At 42.5% G+C, this 16,309-nt stretch overlaps 1 protein-coding gene across 3 annotated transcripts in view; it reads left to right on the top strand.

Moving 5' to 3' along the window:
- LOC126328487 (uncharacterized) overlaps positions 1-15,806 on the top strand; it is a 239,827-nt gene extending 224,021 nt beyond the window's left edge. For all 3 annotated transcript variants that reach the window (XM_049996039.1, XM_049996041.1, XM_049996040.1), the window contains one exon: positions 15,605-15,806. In XM_049996039.1, coding sequence (XP_049851996.1) covers positions 15,605-15,656 — 52 coding nt within the window. In that variant the 3' untranslated portion in view covers positions 15,657-15,806. The remainder of the gene's footprint in view (positions 1-15,604) is intronic.
- The last annotated feature ends 503 nt before the right edge of the window (positions 15,807-16,309 follow it).

The raw sequence follows: 16,309 nt of genomic DNA on the forward strand, positions 1-16,309 counted from the left end.
TAAACCTAACTAACCTAAGGACATCACACACATCCTTGCCCGAGGCAGGATTCGAACCTGCGACCGTAGCGGTCGCGCGGTTCCAGACTGAAGCGCCTAGAACCACTCGGCCCCAAGTGACCGGCCTCGTGCAAGTGTTTATATTCTTACATGCATATTGTCCCAGGAAGAATAGTCTGTATTCTGGGGATACGACAGCAATGCTAATTTGAAGGAGAAACCTTCATATGGACACAGATCCTATTCCGAATGGTTTCCAAGTTGGAACGCATGTAATGCACGTTGTTATTTCTTTTCTGTGTTTTTCAGTAAATTGTCCTGTTTACACATGTATGCCTGTACAACATTTAGTAAACATTACAACATTCATTACAGGATATGGGTTCCACCTTTTCGCAAGTACATTATGTGGGTTTTCAGGATCAACTCTGTAGTGTCCTGCACTGATAACTTGTCATCTGCAAACCAAGCGATGTAAATGTAAATTTCATAGGCGATTTAACACATCCATTAATTTTAAAAAACGTGATTTTTGGCGTGTCAAAATGTTTTGCGAATATATTTGTTATTACTCACATTTTGTTGTGACCGATCCTTCTTCTTTTGGATTTCGAGGACATTGCACACACATCGTAACGTAATATATTTCTTTATAAATGCCTTTTTACTTCGCAAGATGCGGTGAACACTATCTTGTGTTTCCTAACCCCCGTCGACACTCATATGTTCCCGAGAAAGTTTGGGGCCGAATTTGACTTTTATTTACTTTTTCTCTTTCTTTCTGTGTGTGTGTGTGTGAGAGAGAGAGAGAGAGAGAGAGAGAGAGAGAGAGAGAGAGAGAGATGTGAGTGTGTGTATAAGCTCCTTCAGCTGTTTGTGTTGCTTTTTCTGTAAAGTTCCTTTAATGTGTTAAATAATGTGCCTTTACAGAGTGTAGTGTTTTCATTTAAAACCTGTTTGCCTCCTGCTATTGCCTTCTGTTTGTGGTGGAAGTACTATCCTATTGTCAGTTTTCGGTACAGGTTGTGGCTGGATTTCAGTATTTTTATATCTGTTTCTTTTGTAATTGGTTGGTGATTATGGGCAAATAGGTTGTCAGCAAATGTGCTCTGAGGTGTTCTGATAGCTTGCTTTAAACTTCGTGCTTGTTTGTCCTATGTATACTGATTGACAAGTGTTGTATGTGAGTTCATATATTCCTGATGTGTTGAACTTATCTGTGGGTGTCTGCTGTCTTCTGAGTTTTTTCTATGTTGTGTTGTCTGTCGTGTATCCTATTTGATGACCTTGTTTCTTCAGTATGTTGCCTATTTTGTGAAAAATTTTGTTATCGTAGTTGAGAATGTGCCATCCTGTTTTGTGTCTGTGCTGTTGTACGCTTCTTTCTTGCATGTGGTCATTGTGTGTATGTTGTGTTGCTCTGTATTGTGTAAGGTTTTGTGTGTGTGTTGTGCTTTCTTTCCTTTTCTGTTAAAAATTTATTGGTTTAATTTCTCTATCATGTGGGGCTTGTAACAATTTTCCTCTGCTGACTGTTTTACTGTGTGTAATTCAGTTTGTTTACGGGTGTTCTATTTAATCTATTGAGCATGGATCTGAAGCTTGCTTGCTTGTGTGCCACCGGGTGGTTTGAAAAATGGTGGAACCATTATCCTGTAATTTAACTGCAAATGCGGAAAGAAAGGACGAGAGACGCAAATCCAACAGATAAATATTACAACACGCATTTTGCAAGGTATCAATTGAAAGGTACGTATTTGTAACACATTCATCTCTAAGAATTTCGTACACGTCACTTTACAACTGTATGTTCAACGGGCTAGTTTGATGGCAGAAAGACGTCCGAGCAAAGAGGTTCAAAGGTACGAGGTGGGTTGGGCTAGACTAAAACGTCAATGACGTTGTTTGGATATGACACATACGTGCATGCCACTAGCCTAGAAACAAATGTATATTAAATGTGTTCTGTCTCGGAAACCAGACGGAACACCGCATATTTCCATATGACGTTTTTTTGCTTTAAATGAGCGTTGCTGTCATATCCCTGAATATTGACCACTCCTCATGGGACACAATGTATATCATATTTCGAAATTTTGCAGCCAACTTTCGGAGGATAAAGCACAATGAAAACTAGGTTCTCGAGAACGGCTAGGAGTTCTAGAAATTAAAAGTTTGAGTGAGCCCAGAACAGCTTCACCGATACCGGTACATATGCAGTTGGCGCACGTATGGGAGAGAATAACGGCAGTGGCTGCGGTGGTCGTACGGTTCTAGGCGCTGCAGCCCGGAACCGCGGGACTGCTACGGTCGCAGGTTCGAATCCTGCCTCGGGCATGGATGTGTGTGATGTCCTTAGGTTAGTTAGGTTTGAGTAGTTCTAAGTCTAGGGGAATGATGACCTCAGCAGTTAAGTGCCATAGTGCTCAGAGCTATTTGAACCAATAACGGCAGTGGTGAGGGCTCCATTATGAACGGCCATCACAGGTACGGCAGATGCAGTTCGGCAACACAAATGCTTGTCTCTCATTACTTGAAAACTATAGCTAGGGAGTCTGCAAATGACGGTATTACCAAATTAGGCAATACGGCCAGTTATTCGACAAGTACATACCTTCAATGAGTAACAAAAAAGCATAAGTCGGATAAACAAAGGTCCAGACACAGCAAAACAAGTCTGACAATGTAACGCCAGAAGGAAATCTCATAAAGCAAAAAATGGGCACGAATGTACGTAAAAGGCATCATCTCTTAATACAATACCGACAATATACATTGAAGCGCAAAGAAACTGGTATAGGCATGCGTATTCAAATACAGAGGTATGTAAACAGGCAGTATACGACACTGAGGTAGGCAACGCTTATATAAGACAACTCATGTATCACACAGTTGTTATATCGGTTACTGCTGCTACAATGGCAGGTTATCATGATTTAAGTGAGTTTGAACGTTGTGTTATAGTCGGCGCACAAGCGATGGGACACAGCATCTCCGAGGTAGCGATGAAGTGGGGATTTCCCGTACGGCCATTTCACGAGTGTAACGTGAATATCAGAAATCCGGTGAAATATGAAATCTCTGACATCGCTGCGGCCGAAAAAAGATCCTGCAAAAACGGGACCAACAACGACTGAAGACAGTCGTTCAACATGACAGAAGTTCAACCGTTCAGCAAATTGCTACAGATTTCAGTGCTGGGTCATCAACAAGTGCTAGAGTGCGAACCTTTCAATGAGACATCATCGATATGGGCTTTCGGAGCCGAAGCCCACTCGTGTACATTTGATGACTGCATGACACAAAGCTTTACGCCTCGCCTTGGCCCGTCAACACCGACATCGGACTGTCGATGACTGGACACATGTTGCCTGGCCGGACGAGTTTCGTTTCAAATTGTATCGAGGGGATGGACGTGTAAGGGTATGGAGACAACCTCATGAATCCATAGATCCTGCATGTCAACAGGGGACTGTTCAAGCTGGTGGAAGCTCTGTAATGGTGTGGGGCGCGCGCAATTGGAGTGATATGGTACCCTTATATGTCTAGAGCGACTCTGACAGGTGACACGTACGTAAGCATCCCGTCTGATCACCTGCATCCATTCGCGTCCGTTGTGCGTTCCGACAGACTTGCGCAATTCCAGCAGGACAATGTGACACCCCACACGTTCAGAATTGTTTCAGAGTGGCTCCAGTAACACTCTTCTGAGTTTAAACACTTCTACTGGCCACCGAACTCCCCAGATCTGAACGTTATTTCGCATATCTGGAATACCTTGCAACGTGCTGTTCAGAAGAGATCTCCACCCCCTGATACTCTAACGGATTTATGGACAGCCCTGCAGGATTCATGGTGCCAGTTCCCTCCAGCTCTACTTCAGTCATTAGTCGCCGTGTTGCGGCACTTCTGGGTGCTCGCGAGGGCCCTACACGATACTTGGCAGGTGTACCAGTTTCTCTGACGTTTCAGTGTAAAGGAAAGGACATGCGTCTTGTCGAGATTATGTGTCGAACGCCTGGCAACTTGTTCATCAGTTTCACGTAAATACAAAATTTTCTTCTCAATATTTCAAATCTGCCTTGAAACAATAAAGTATTAGAAAATACTTGTAGCTATGTCTTCCTCTCCATCTTGATCCTCTGTATATTGTCATTGGACAGCTAGAAATTGCTGCAACCCTCTCAGAGTTTTTAAAGGATGGTTTTTGTTTTCTACTTTACCTATTTCGACATAAATTTACAGGCATTCTCATAATAACACATACCTGATTACGAAGAACTTTCCCTCCATCTACGGAGCACAGAGACTGAGGTGCCATGATATGTAGTGGATGGTGATAATTATTAACTAATTCCTAGTACGAAGTATAAGAGTACTTAAAAGAGAGATTTCCGTCATTTCTATTTCTGACCGTGGCATACTTATACGAGATCTGTTCACAAAACTCCGGAACGCTCGCAATTACGCGTCAATGGTGTGTTGGAGCGAAATTCCGTTGGCATCCCCGCGCACACCTGTGCTTAATGTGTAATTGCCGCTCCATCTACGGAGCACAGAGACTGAGGTGCCATGATATGTAGTGGATGGTGATAATTAAAGTGCAACTTCACACACACAGCCGGCCGCGGTGGTCTCGCGGTTCTAGGCGCGCAGTCCGGAACCGTGCGACTGCTACGGTCGCAGGTTCGAATCCTGCCTCGGGCATGGACGTGTGTGATGTCCTTAGGTTAGTTAGGTTTAAGTAGTTCTAAGTTCTAGGGGACTAATGACCACAGCAGTTGAGTCCCATAGTGCTCAGAGCCATTTGAACCATTTGAACTGCACACACAGAGGTCCAGTGTGGGCTGTAATTATCGTATGGCAGCGAAACCTGGTTGATATGCTAATGTATTAATGTGGAACCGATTTACCTTAAAAAGATTACCTCAGGTTTTGGCAACGAGGTGCGAATTGCCAATGTGAATGCACATGGGATGCCACATTGTTCTGCTGGAATTGACCTAGTCTGCCGGAATGCACAAAAGATTACCTCAAGTTTTGGCAACGAGGTGCAAATTGGCACTGTGAATGCAACAAAGACATATAGAAATGTTTCCGTACGTATTGGTTGAGGAACGGGACATGGGGAGAAATGGCCAAACAAGTGAGAAAGGCGTCATACTGACTTTATTATTAACCTCCGCTTACACACTTTGTTCAATATAACACCGGAAATGTCGACGAGATGCTGTGTCCGTAAAACTATGTGATCAACAGTTGATCGCAGCAGTTCCGGTGGAATCTGAACAAAGTTGTCCTGTATATTAATCTTCATATCGGGTGGAGGACGAACGAGTCCATGGTAAACGCTTTCTTGTAGATATCTCCGGAGCGAAGAGTCACATGGATTCAGATCTTGCAGGCAACGCGTCTGGAAAACCGCTGGAGACAACATGTTCGTGGAAAGTTGCATTAAGAGAGAGACATGAAAACAGTGGTTTCCACACTGTAGCGCTCTTCCAAAGCAGGAATCGCATTCCGTAAAAGGAGGTCTCGATAACGTGCGAAGTCACGGTACATTTGACAAGCCCTCTGGCTGTATTCACTTCGAAACAAAACTGACCGAGAGTATAGGTGCTCCTGAATCCACGCCACACAGTCACCTACTGTGAGTGCATTGGCTCTTCGTGCACAACATGTACTTTAACATTCTGTGTATTCACTGCACACTGTAGTGTAAAATGTGCCCCATCACTCCATAGAATCTTGCCGTTGCTGCAGATCATGAGGTCTCAGTTGCAGCGTCGTCTGTATCTTTTACGGGCAACAGTGCAAAGTAAACCACAAAACTTCCATACTGTTGATCAGGGGATGGACAATTGTTTTGACACTGCACGAGCTCTTGCACTATCTGGGACACGTGCTGCAAGGTCAGTTACAGCAACAGATATATCTTACAGGTGCTACATCACGCTCAACATTGTTTTAAAATTTCGTTATCATCTTCTTTAAACCATTTCATGAAATCGGGCCTCTCCTCAGACCTTCAGTCGATGATACTCCTTCAGTGCACCACTGTAATTGAGGCCGTTCACATAAAACAGTCTCTTCTCGATAGGCATACTATTCACTCCATTTGTGGCTTGTCAAATGACAGCATGAATGACATATCGTCATACAGTGTAATGCCCCAGACTTACACCTGATGACCACAACTCGAACTAATGTCTTTTCCAACTTAAATCGTTTCCACGTTAACACATTAGCATATCTCCAGAGTTTCGTTTCCATACGATAATTACAGTTCGCATTGACCGTCCCTGAGTAGCTGCACTTTAATTATGACACCTAGTAGTAAAGAGAGAGCAACGATAACGTCCCCGCGGGGTAGCCGTGCAGTCTAAAGGGCGCTTTGCCATGGTTCGCGTGGCTCTCCCCGCTAGAGGTTCGAGTCCTCCCTCTGGCATGGGTGTGTGTGTTGTTGTCCTTAGCGTAAGTTAGTTTAAGTAGTGTGCAAGCCTAGGGATCTGTAATATTAATAATTTTCGCCTCACAGACATTAATATACGCTCAATAGTAAACGCCTGATGGCCTAAAGTTATCGAACAATTGTAAAGTAAAGGAAATGAACCATCGAATAGCAGCGACAAAATCTATTATTCTTTATCTTTGCCGTACTTGCGCGGTGCCTGTGAATCTCTCTGTACATGTATCGATTAATGATATAAAAAAGAATTCTGTAGTTTCAAGACAAATGAGGCATGGCGCCTCACCTTTTACTGTTTCTATTCCATGAAAGGCGGACGCGGACTTGCTGCGTTCCGCAACGGTATTTTGTATTTCATGTGAAAATATTGAGTGAATATGCTACTTGTTATTTTTCCAAACAGAAAACATGTAGTTTCTTGTAACTGATTACGAACAGACAGCATCAAGAGGACATTTTGACTGTTATGTATAAAGTATTTAACCACAATGGTCATCTATTCTAATTTAATATGAAAAGGTATGTAGCGTTAAAAAAACGTGTGCAAAAGATAAGTGTGCTTATTTTAGTAAATTAACCTTGATGATTTCCATCTCTTCATTTACTCAATTGATAATTATTTTGTGTTAGTTCATCACCAGAAATTACTATCACGCTAATGGGCCGAACGCAGCATGAGGCAGAAGGAACATTATCGTTTTCCTATTATTTCTGAACCAAATTCTTTTTTAATTGTGTAGTGTTGCATTTCTTTTAAAGTCTATAAATCTTTTGGTCCCTTAGTGTTGTTCTGGGTATGACTACATCGGGAATTTAAAAATGCACAGAAATGATTATGTTTCTCTTATTCAGGTATTTAATGTTCAACCTATGGTACTATAATAGTGTAATCAATCCCTGATTCTGTTGCCAAGTGACGCACCAAAATATTAACTATTTCGACATTAAAAAAACAATTATTTTTCTTTTTGCCCCCCAAGAGCAACGCTACAGACAGATGACCCCAGCAGTTTGGTCCAATAGAAACTTACCACAAACTTCCAAATTTTCCAACAAGAACGCCGTAAGTGCGCAGGTAGGCAGGCGACAGGGAGGTGAGGTGGTCGCCCCTCAGAATAGAGAATGGAGTCGCCCGCCGCTCAGGACGATAATGTGTTTCAGCACAAGAGCCACGTTATTTTACTCGAGCTCTACAGTGGCACGGGATATTTATCAGTTGTTTGCGCGAGAGTCTATCCACGTGGATGAGCTTGCAACCTGGGTGGAGAAGAATTCAAGCCAGGTAAAGAGCACACTCACAGACTTGCCTGCTATCGACAACAGATCCGATACAGTTCTCACACAGGTAAAACCACAGGAGGTGTGCGACGGGAGACAGAAAAGACCATCCACTAAGACTCACTCCAAGAATATAATCGGAACTGTTGAAAAAAAAACATTCCCCTTATTACACGCCCCCATAACCACAGTCTCATCATCTGTGTTCATACTTTTAGCGTTTAGTGAAATACTAATAAAGGTGAGTGCACACCTAGATTTCATATTGTACACACATCAAAAAAAGTTTTGTATCACCTCGGTTCCGGAACCTGCACAGAAAATTGGAATATAGATCAACATAAATATCATTTCCGCCCTTTTTTTGCTCATGAAAATCACACAGTGCATGTTGTGCCACCATAGAGCGAGACCTTCAGAGGAGGTGGTCCGGATTGCTATACACACCGGTACCTCTAATACCCAGTACCACGTCCTCTTGCATTGATGCATGCCTATATTGGTTGTGGCATACTATCCACAAGTTCATCAAGGCACTGTTGGTCCAGATTGTTCCACTCCTCAACCGCGTTTCGGCGTAGATTCCTCAGAGTGGTTGCTGAATCAAGCAGTCCATAAACAGCCCTTTTCAGTCCATCCCAGGCATGTTCGATAGGGTTCATGTCTGGGGAACGTGTTGGCCACTCTAGCCGAGCAATGTCGTTACCCTGAAGGAAGTCATTCACAAGATGTGCACGATGTGGGCGTCGTCGATGAAGACGAACGCCTCGCCATCATGCTGCCGATATGGTCGCACTATCGGTCGGAGGGTGGCATTCACGTATCGTATAGCCATTACGACGCCTTCCATGTCCACCAGCGGCGTACGTCGGCGCCACATAATGCCACCCCAAAACAGCAGGGAACCTCCATCTTGCTGCACTTCCTGGACAGTGTTGCCTCCAAACACGTCTCCGATGATTGGTTGAAGGCATATGCGACACTGATCGGTGAAGATAACGTGACGCCAATCCTGAGTGGTCCATTTGGCATGTTGTTGGGCTGCATGGTGTTTTGGTTGCAAAGATGGACCTCGCCATGGAGGTCAGGAGTGAAGTTGCGCGTCGTGCAGCGTATTGTGCACAGTGTGAGTCATAAAACGACGTCCTGTGGCTGCACGAAAAGTATTATTCAACATGGAGGCGTTGCTGTCAGGATTCCTCCGAGCCATAATCCGTAGGTAGCGGTCATCCACTGCAGTAGTAGCCCTTGGGCGGCCTGAGCGAGGCATGTCACCGACTGTTCCTGTTTCTCTGTATTTCCTCCGTGTCCGAACAACATCGATTTGGTTTACTTGGACAAATCTGGACACTTCCCTTGTTGACAGCCCCTCCTGACACAAAGTAACAATGTGGATGTGATCGAAACGCGGTATTGACGGTTTAGGCATGGTTGATCTACAGACAACACGAGCCGTGTACATCCTTCCTGATGGAATGACCTGAACTGATCGGCTGTCAGATCTCCTCCGTCTAATAGGCGCTGCTCATGCATGGTTGTTTATATCTTTGGGCGGGTTTGGTGACATCTCTGAACAGTCAAAGGGGGTGTGTGATACAATAGCCGCAGTCAACGTCTATCTTCAGGAGTTCTGGTAACCGGGGTGATGCAAAACTTTTTTTCGTGTGTGTAGGTAGGTGGTGCCGAATGCTGTGCTGTACTCTTCCTGTTTGCATATCTCTGTATTTGAATTCGCATGCCTCCATCAGTTTCTTTGGCGCTTCAGTGTAATAGCTCCATAGCTAGCAATTATATTCAACTATTCGCGCGATTGCAGATCCGTACCTAAAGACTGGAAAGTTGCACAGATGATACATACTACATCACTGACGTTGATCTGCAATAAAATTTTGCAACATATAATGTGTTCGAACATTATGAATTACCTCGAACAAAACGATCTATCGACACATAGTGAGCAAGGATTCACAAAAATCAACACAGCCAGCTCTTTATTCTCTTGAAGTAATGAGTGCTAACGGCAGTGGATCTCAACTGGATTCCATATTTCTGGGTTTCTATAAATTTCGATATTGTTCCCTAGAAGCGGCTTCTAATTAAATTGCGGGCCTATGGAGTACCTGTCTACGCTACGTTTGTCGGCCTTCTGCTGGATAGCTGCTGCGTGGTATGGGATTCTTACCAGATAGGATTGACGGAGGACATCGAAAAAGTTCAAAGAAGGCAACTCGTTTTATACTATCGCGAAATAGAGGAGAGAGTGCCATCGATGTGACACGCGAGTTGGGGTAGCCATCATTAAAGCAAAGACGTTTTCCACAATATTCTGTCGATGCTTACCTACATAGGAAGAAATGATCATCATCATCATAAAATAAGAGAAATTAGCGTTCGCACGGAGAGATATAAATGTCTGTTTTGTCGCGCACTGTTCGCAACTGGAACGGCAAAGAAATTGCGTGAATGATAGTGGTTCGATGAATCTTCTGCAAGGCACTTAACTGGGAATTGCAGGTAGTCATGTAAATGTCCAGTGTGACCCAAAAGTCCATTACCATTTGAAAGTGCGTTCATTCAAGGAATAATGTAGGTAGAGAGGTAAGACTTGACACATCTGCCTGAAATGACGTGAGGTTTTACGCGTACTTAACCGCCGTCCGGAGTGCCCCAGCGGTTCTAGGCGCTACAGTCTGAAACCGCGCGACCGCTGCGGTCGCAGGTTCGAATCCTGCCTCCGGCATGGATGTGTGTGATGTCCTTAGGTTAGTTAGGTTTAAGTAGTTCTAAGTTCCAGGGGACTGATGACCTCAGAAGTTAAGTCCCATAGTGCTCAGAGTCATTTACTTAAACCAAAGACGAGTGCAAAAACCGATGGCGCTTATCCGACGAAGCACATTTCACAGGATATGTTAACACCCACAACTGCAGAATATCGTAGAACTGTCATGGAAGCCTCATTTCATGACGAGAAAGTCACGGCGTAGGTTTGATTTACCACATCGGTCGTGATCAGCCCTTTTTTCTTCGAGGAAATGCGAGGTGCTGCTTTTCAAACTGTCAGCATGACAGGTGCAAGGTACACTGATATGTTAACAGAGTCGCATCATGGCTAGCCCGGCTGATAAACATCTGCTGAAAGGTAAGATTTACAGAGGATGGCGCTCAGCTCCATATCGTTACGCGTGTGAAAGATCTCTTACGAATATCGTTCGGTGAGTATTGCGTGTAGGGCCGTCACTTCCGTCGTGCTGGGCCTCCCAGGTCCCCAGACTTCCAATTCGCATCATTACTGGTAATGGGATTACCTGAAGTCGCAAGTCTACTGCAATCATATGACGTCATTAGAGATGTAATTTTTTACCGTACCTACTAACATGCTGTGCAGTGCCGTTCACAATGTTGTCCCTCGACTTACATGTATTTTTGATGAATGACGGCCGATAGTTGAGTATTTGTTATAAACAACATCTTCTTTGCTAAAAATCAGTCGTTATGCTAATTACTGGTTTTGAGTCATACGAAGCCCTGTCTGTTGGTAAATTTGTGCAATTTTTTGTTTCAATAAAATCCGATGCCATTTCAAGCATGAGTTTCAATTTTTAACACTCTACTTACATTATCCCGTGAGGTATTGAAATTATTAATGGATTTTGCGTCACCCTGCAGACGTAGATGTAGATTATTAGCTTTCAGGGCAACCGCACAAAGTAGGTAAGAGTAATGCCTTCTACATTCTATAACCAAGGGAAGATTATGCAGAGACTTTCTCGTGTAGTAACCGCAAGTGAATATTGTTGCTTTGCGAGAAGATGACGTGCCGCGCGAAGAGGGGGGGGGGGGGGGGGGGCGCGGGGGGGGGGGGGGGGGGGAAGTCTACCAGCACATGTCGCCATTTATCAGCAGCAAGATCGAAGCATATTGTGACTGCAACTTATCGTTCCGCAATATTTCTGCTCCCGTTGATCGGGATCCCACGATTGTCAAGCGAATTTGGAAAACAATGGAGTCAAAAGGACCGTATTCAACACCATGCATGATCTCAAGCGCCCCAAGCTACTGTAGTACGAGAGGACAGTTTGCTCCGCCGTGCATACCTGTACAGCCACTCCACGCACGTGGAGTCAGAGTGTAGGTTTCTTTGCAACAAGACAAGTCTCCGTACGGATAATACCATGTCGTCTTTAGCAAAGTATATGAATGGAGCACCATGAATTGTCAACACGGTAACAGCTGTTGCAGCTTCAAGAGATGCGACACATACACAGGTGCACGAACAATGGTGCCACAAACAACAGCACTGGACACCACAGTAGCACTACCCTTTCTTTTCAGAGGACTCCTGAATCTGAATACACCGTTACGATGGACGTGCCTATATGTGTAAAATGCGAGGAGGACTGATGTTGCCAGACTGCATTTGTCATCGTCATATGTGCCCAGCAACTGGAGTGCTGGTACTTCTTGTTAACATAGTTGTTACATTTATACTGTGTTATTGCCAGAATTTCACCTTACCTTGAAGTCCCATCTTCCAACAGGGTAACAGCAGACCCCACATTGCCCATGTTATCCTGACCTACCTCTTTACAGAGGATGTCTGGCTGTTTTCCTGGCCAGCACGTTCTCCCTTTCTCAAGGTTTCTCTCCCTTTGAAAACACCCAGCCATTGGTTCCCTACAGTCTGGCACTCAACCACTTGCCAGGCACTAGGACTGATGAAATCTGCAATAGAATTGAACCAGTATGGAATGACATAGCCGTAGCTGTCATCCGGGCTTAGCTGGGTTAGAGCAGCTGTTGCTACTGGAGCTGACGGCTCTATGTACTAAGTATTTGCACCCTGTATAGCTCCTATTCACCTGCAAATTTACTCGTGCATTGTTCCTACTGAAGCCTGCGGAGGATGAGTGGTGGAGTCGAAGCGGACCAATCAAACACCTTTGACAATAAAACAGCGTCTTAATTAGCTTCTGTACATATTATTTGGCGATCCACGGAAGTAGACATGCCTCTTCTCATTGACCCTGGCCATTAGTGAGGTATGGGTGGAAGTATCCACCCAGAATGCTGTGTCAGGCCCAGCAATTTTGACAGAAGGCCCATGGACAGCTGGCAGCTTAGTAGGCCAGCTGTGTCATCAGCAGCGCACTTCTTCTCTTGACGATGACAGTGGCCCTCTGTTCAGCCCCCTGTGCCCCACTGCCATTCACCAGGCTGGGACATGGAGACAGCTCTGTTCGGGATTCGACCGGTTGCCCCTGCATAGGAGTCACATAGTAGTTGGTGGTTTGCCACCAAGTTCCTCTTGGAATTCGGTACTGGCAGCACCAAGCGACAGTGGCAGGCTGGCGCGCTTGGGCACCAAGTCCCACCAGGAACTGCACTCAAGGCAGCAGGTGCAGCCTGGACTCGAATCTGTGGCTGCTACCAACAATGCTCCATTGTCCTGTGGCCTTAGGTGGCTCCGGCATCATATTGATACTAAGGACTCCGCGTGGATATGGCTCGATGACGAGTAAATGACGAATCTGCTCGGCTTCAAAATACAGCACTATTTACGCCTCTCCTCTCTCAGACACATTTTTTCCCTAAAACTCGGGGCTAGTCATGGCGTTCATAACATAGATTAGCCCTGGTGCAGTGACATCGCCTCGTCCATTGCGGTGGTCAGTGCTGTGCTGTGCTATTTTCTGCTGCAGTCAGCAGCCTTCGTTAAAGCAACCTGCTTGCCTTTCTATTTATTCTGTCCTATGCATTACCAAACAGGTGGCTTCCAGCCTGTGCTAACTAATGGAATCCTTCTTGTGGCTCACTTACCTGTTCTTATTACGTTTTCGCTAAGACTTAGACCTGTCGCTACACTGTTGTAATGTATATGCACAGTAAGTAGAATTACAATATTTGCTATCCCTCTCGATGCTGAAACTACACAAACAATTGTGTGTTTACAAAACTCTTATGGACACATCCAAAGATATTTGATTAAGATGTTATTCTGTCACTAAAGAGAATGTTATTTCTCTATCAGCAAAAGTTTTGACATCTTTACCATATCAGAAGAACATGATACAACTGTAATTTGAACGCTTTGGGAAAAATGCTAGCCCTTGATCTCACTCAGAACATTAATCTGTTTATAAGCTGATGGAGCTCCTTGGTATGTCTGTATCCTTGCTGTTAGACAAATTTTAAGGAAAGAATAATTGTTAATCATACTTCCAAAATGTTAACATTTAATAGTGATGTTTTGTCATTTAAATATTTTATCCTATGGTTGATACATTCAGTAAATAAGCCCTTCTTAAATCCAAACAGGAGGTAACCTAAAATTAATGTATTTTTGGAAATGAACTTAACTTTTTCAGAACTGTGTAAGATTTTAATAACTAAACTAATTAATGGATAGTCAAATAAATCTCAAGAATAAGCATTACAACTAGGAAAAAGAAAGATACGTAAGTGATTCTATTATCTGTATGAATTAGGATGACATATCTGCAGGATAATTGGCTTTTTAAATTTTATTTAAAATATTATCCATTTTGTGACAGCTTTGACTGAAACAGAGCTAATTGTTTTGATATTTCTAGAACAGAATAGGTTAGACCAACAGAAAATTCATTTAATTTTTTCTTGTATATGTTTCAGTACACCATCTTTTGAGCTGTTTGTATAATTTTTCGGCACTGAATTAGAGCGATTATTGAGAAAACTTGCTGTGTATCTATTATTATGCTAATTTCTTTATTTTTCTATGTTAGCTCATCATACTGCAGTTTGGTTAATTCATCAGTTTTCCCTTTCAACTACACTTGAGAATTTTTAAAACTGGGTCTCTGAAGTAATAATTTTGAATCAATTTTTCAAATAGAGAACTTAATCTGCTATAAGATGTCTTGCACAAATATATTTGTGCTAAGCAGTTTTAACATAGTAATTTTGTAGATACACATTTTTATATTGATTTATCTGAAAGTGTTTTAAATTTAAAACTGACAGTCATGTATAAACATCAATTCAGCTAATGTTTTTAAAAGACATCTTTTAAAAATAATAACTCGTTTTTCCAATTAAATACTTGATTATGAATTTTCTACTACAGATAACTGAGTATTGTGATTCAGGTGACCTCTGCAAAAGATCTAATGTTAATTTTTGTATCCTCATATATAAAACAAACTATCTGTTGTCAGCTGTGTCCATTTATGATAGAAGTGTTTGCAGCTTATGCCAAATTGTATAACTCATTTGTGTCCTCATATATAAAACAAATTATCTATTGTTAGCTGTGCACAGTCATGATAGAAGTCTTTGCAACTTATGTCAAGCTGTATAACTCATTTTTTCTGTGACCCTCTAAAAACTATTAATACTGCAATCATCGTAACTTACAGCATCTTTTCTACTGACTGCAGCTGACACTACAAAATTCCAAACTATCCACAAACATGTAGTGAATTGCCATGAACTTGCTCCAAGTGGTGACTGTTAAAATTATATAGCTAAACACTACTAATTTATACATATATACTACTACATGTTTCATTATGAAAAAGTCACACATTCTTATTGTTTTTGGTGTTTTGTTTTTTTATTTTAATTATGGCTTCTCTCTTCTTCTTATTCCTTTTTCATTAACTGTTTTTAATTTGTCCTCCTCTACTTCCCACATCTGCATCTATATTTTGTGTGGTTTCTTAGAAGCATAGATCTCAAGTAAGTTTCTCTTTTTAGTCCTCTTCAGCTGACAACATTACTATGCTTTTCATTTATCACATAACTAAAGAACTGAAAAATTATTTCTAAAATACTTCATAATCTGTGTCTAGAAACTTGATTTCTTTGGTTTCTTTGCAGTGTTGAACAGCAGGAGCCAAGAAGCCCATGTTCACCTTCAAGTGATTACTAAGTGATCTCACAACAGTCTTGAGTCAGTGATGCAGTCTTCCTCTTGATGTTCTCCTGAGAATTACTGTAAAAATATGTCTTCATATACTTAGTGCTTGTCAAATCATATGTTAAAAGTACCAGTAATATAAATACAGAAATTTAAAAAACATGTTCTATTTTAATTAATTTATAGTGTATACTGGAAATTCTGTTGCTATTACAACTATATATTTCTGCACCAGTACTATAATGAGTGTCTACTGATAGTACTCACGATCTTGATATATACTAGGACCTATTCCTTTTCAGTTCTAAAATTAGAATCATTACTGTGTGTCACAATATTACAAATGCACTCATTTATCATTTGTATGCAGTTGTTTTATTCTGGATCATATAAACTCAATCCAAACAGGCCTTGGGAGATCCAATTATCCTTGGCCAATAGGCATCACAGGACACAAATTTGGAGGGTCATATGGTCAGCACACTATGCTCCCAGCTGTTGTCAGTTTTTATGACTGGAGCTGTTACTTCTCACTCAGGAAGCTCTAGCTGCTTAATTGTCATCACAAGGGTGCAGTGCACCTTGTTTGCCAAAATTGCTTGGAAGACCCAGATGATCACTCACCAAGTGTTAACCAAGCCCAGCACTGTTGAATCATGTTAATA

This window comes from Schistocerca gregaria, chromosome 2, assembly GCF_023897955.1.
Source record: "Schistocerca gregaria isolate iqSchGreg1 chromosome 2, iqSchGreg1.2, whole genome shotgun sequence".
Classification (NCBI taxonomy): Eukaryota; Metazoa; Arthropoda; class Insecta; order Orthoptera; family Acrididae; genus Schistocerca; species Schistocerca gregaria.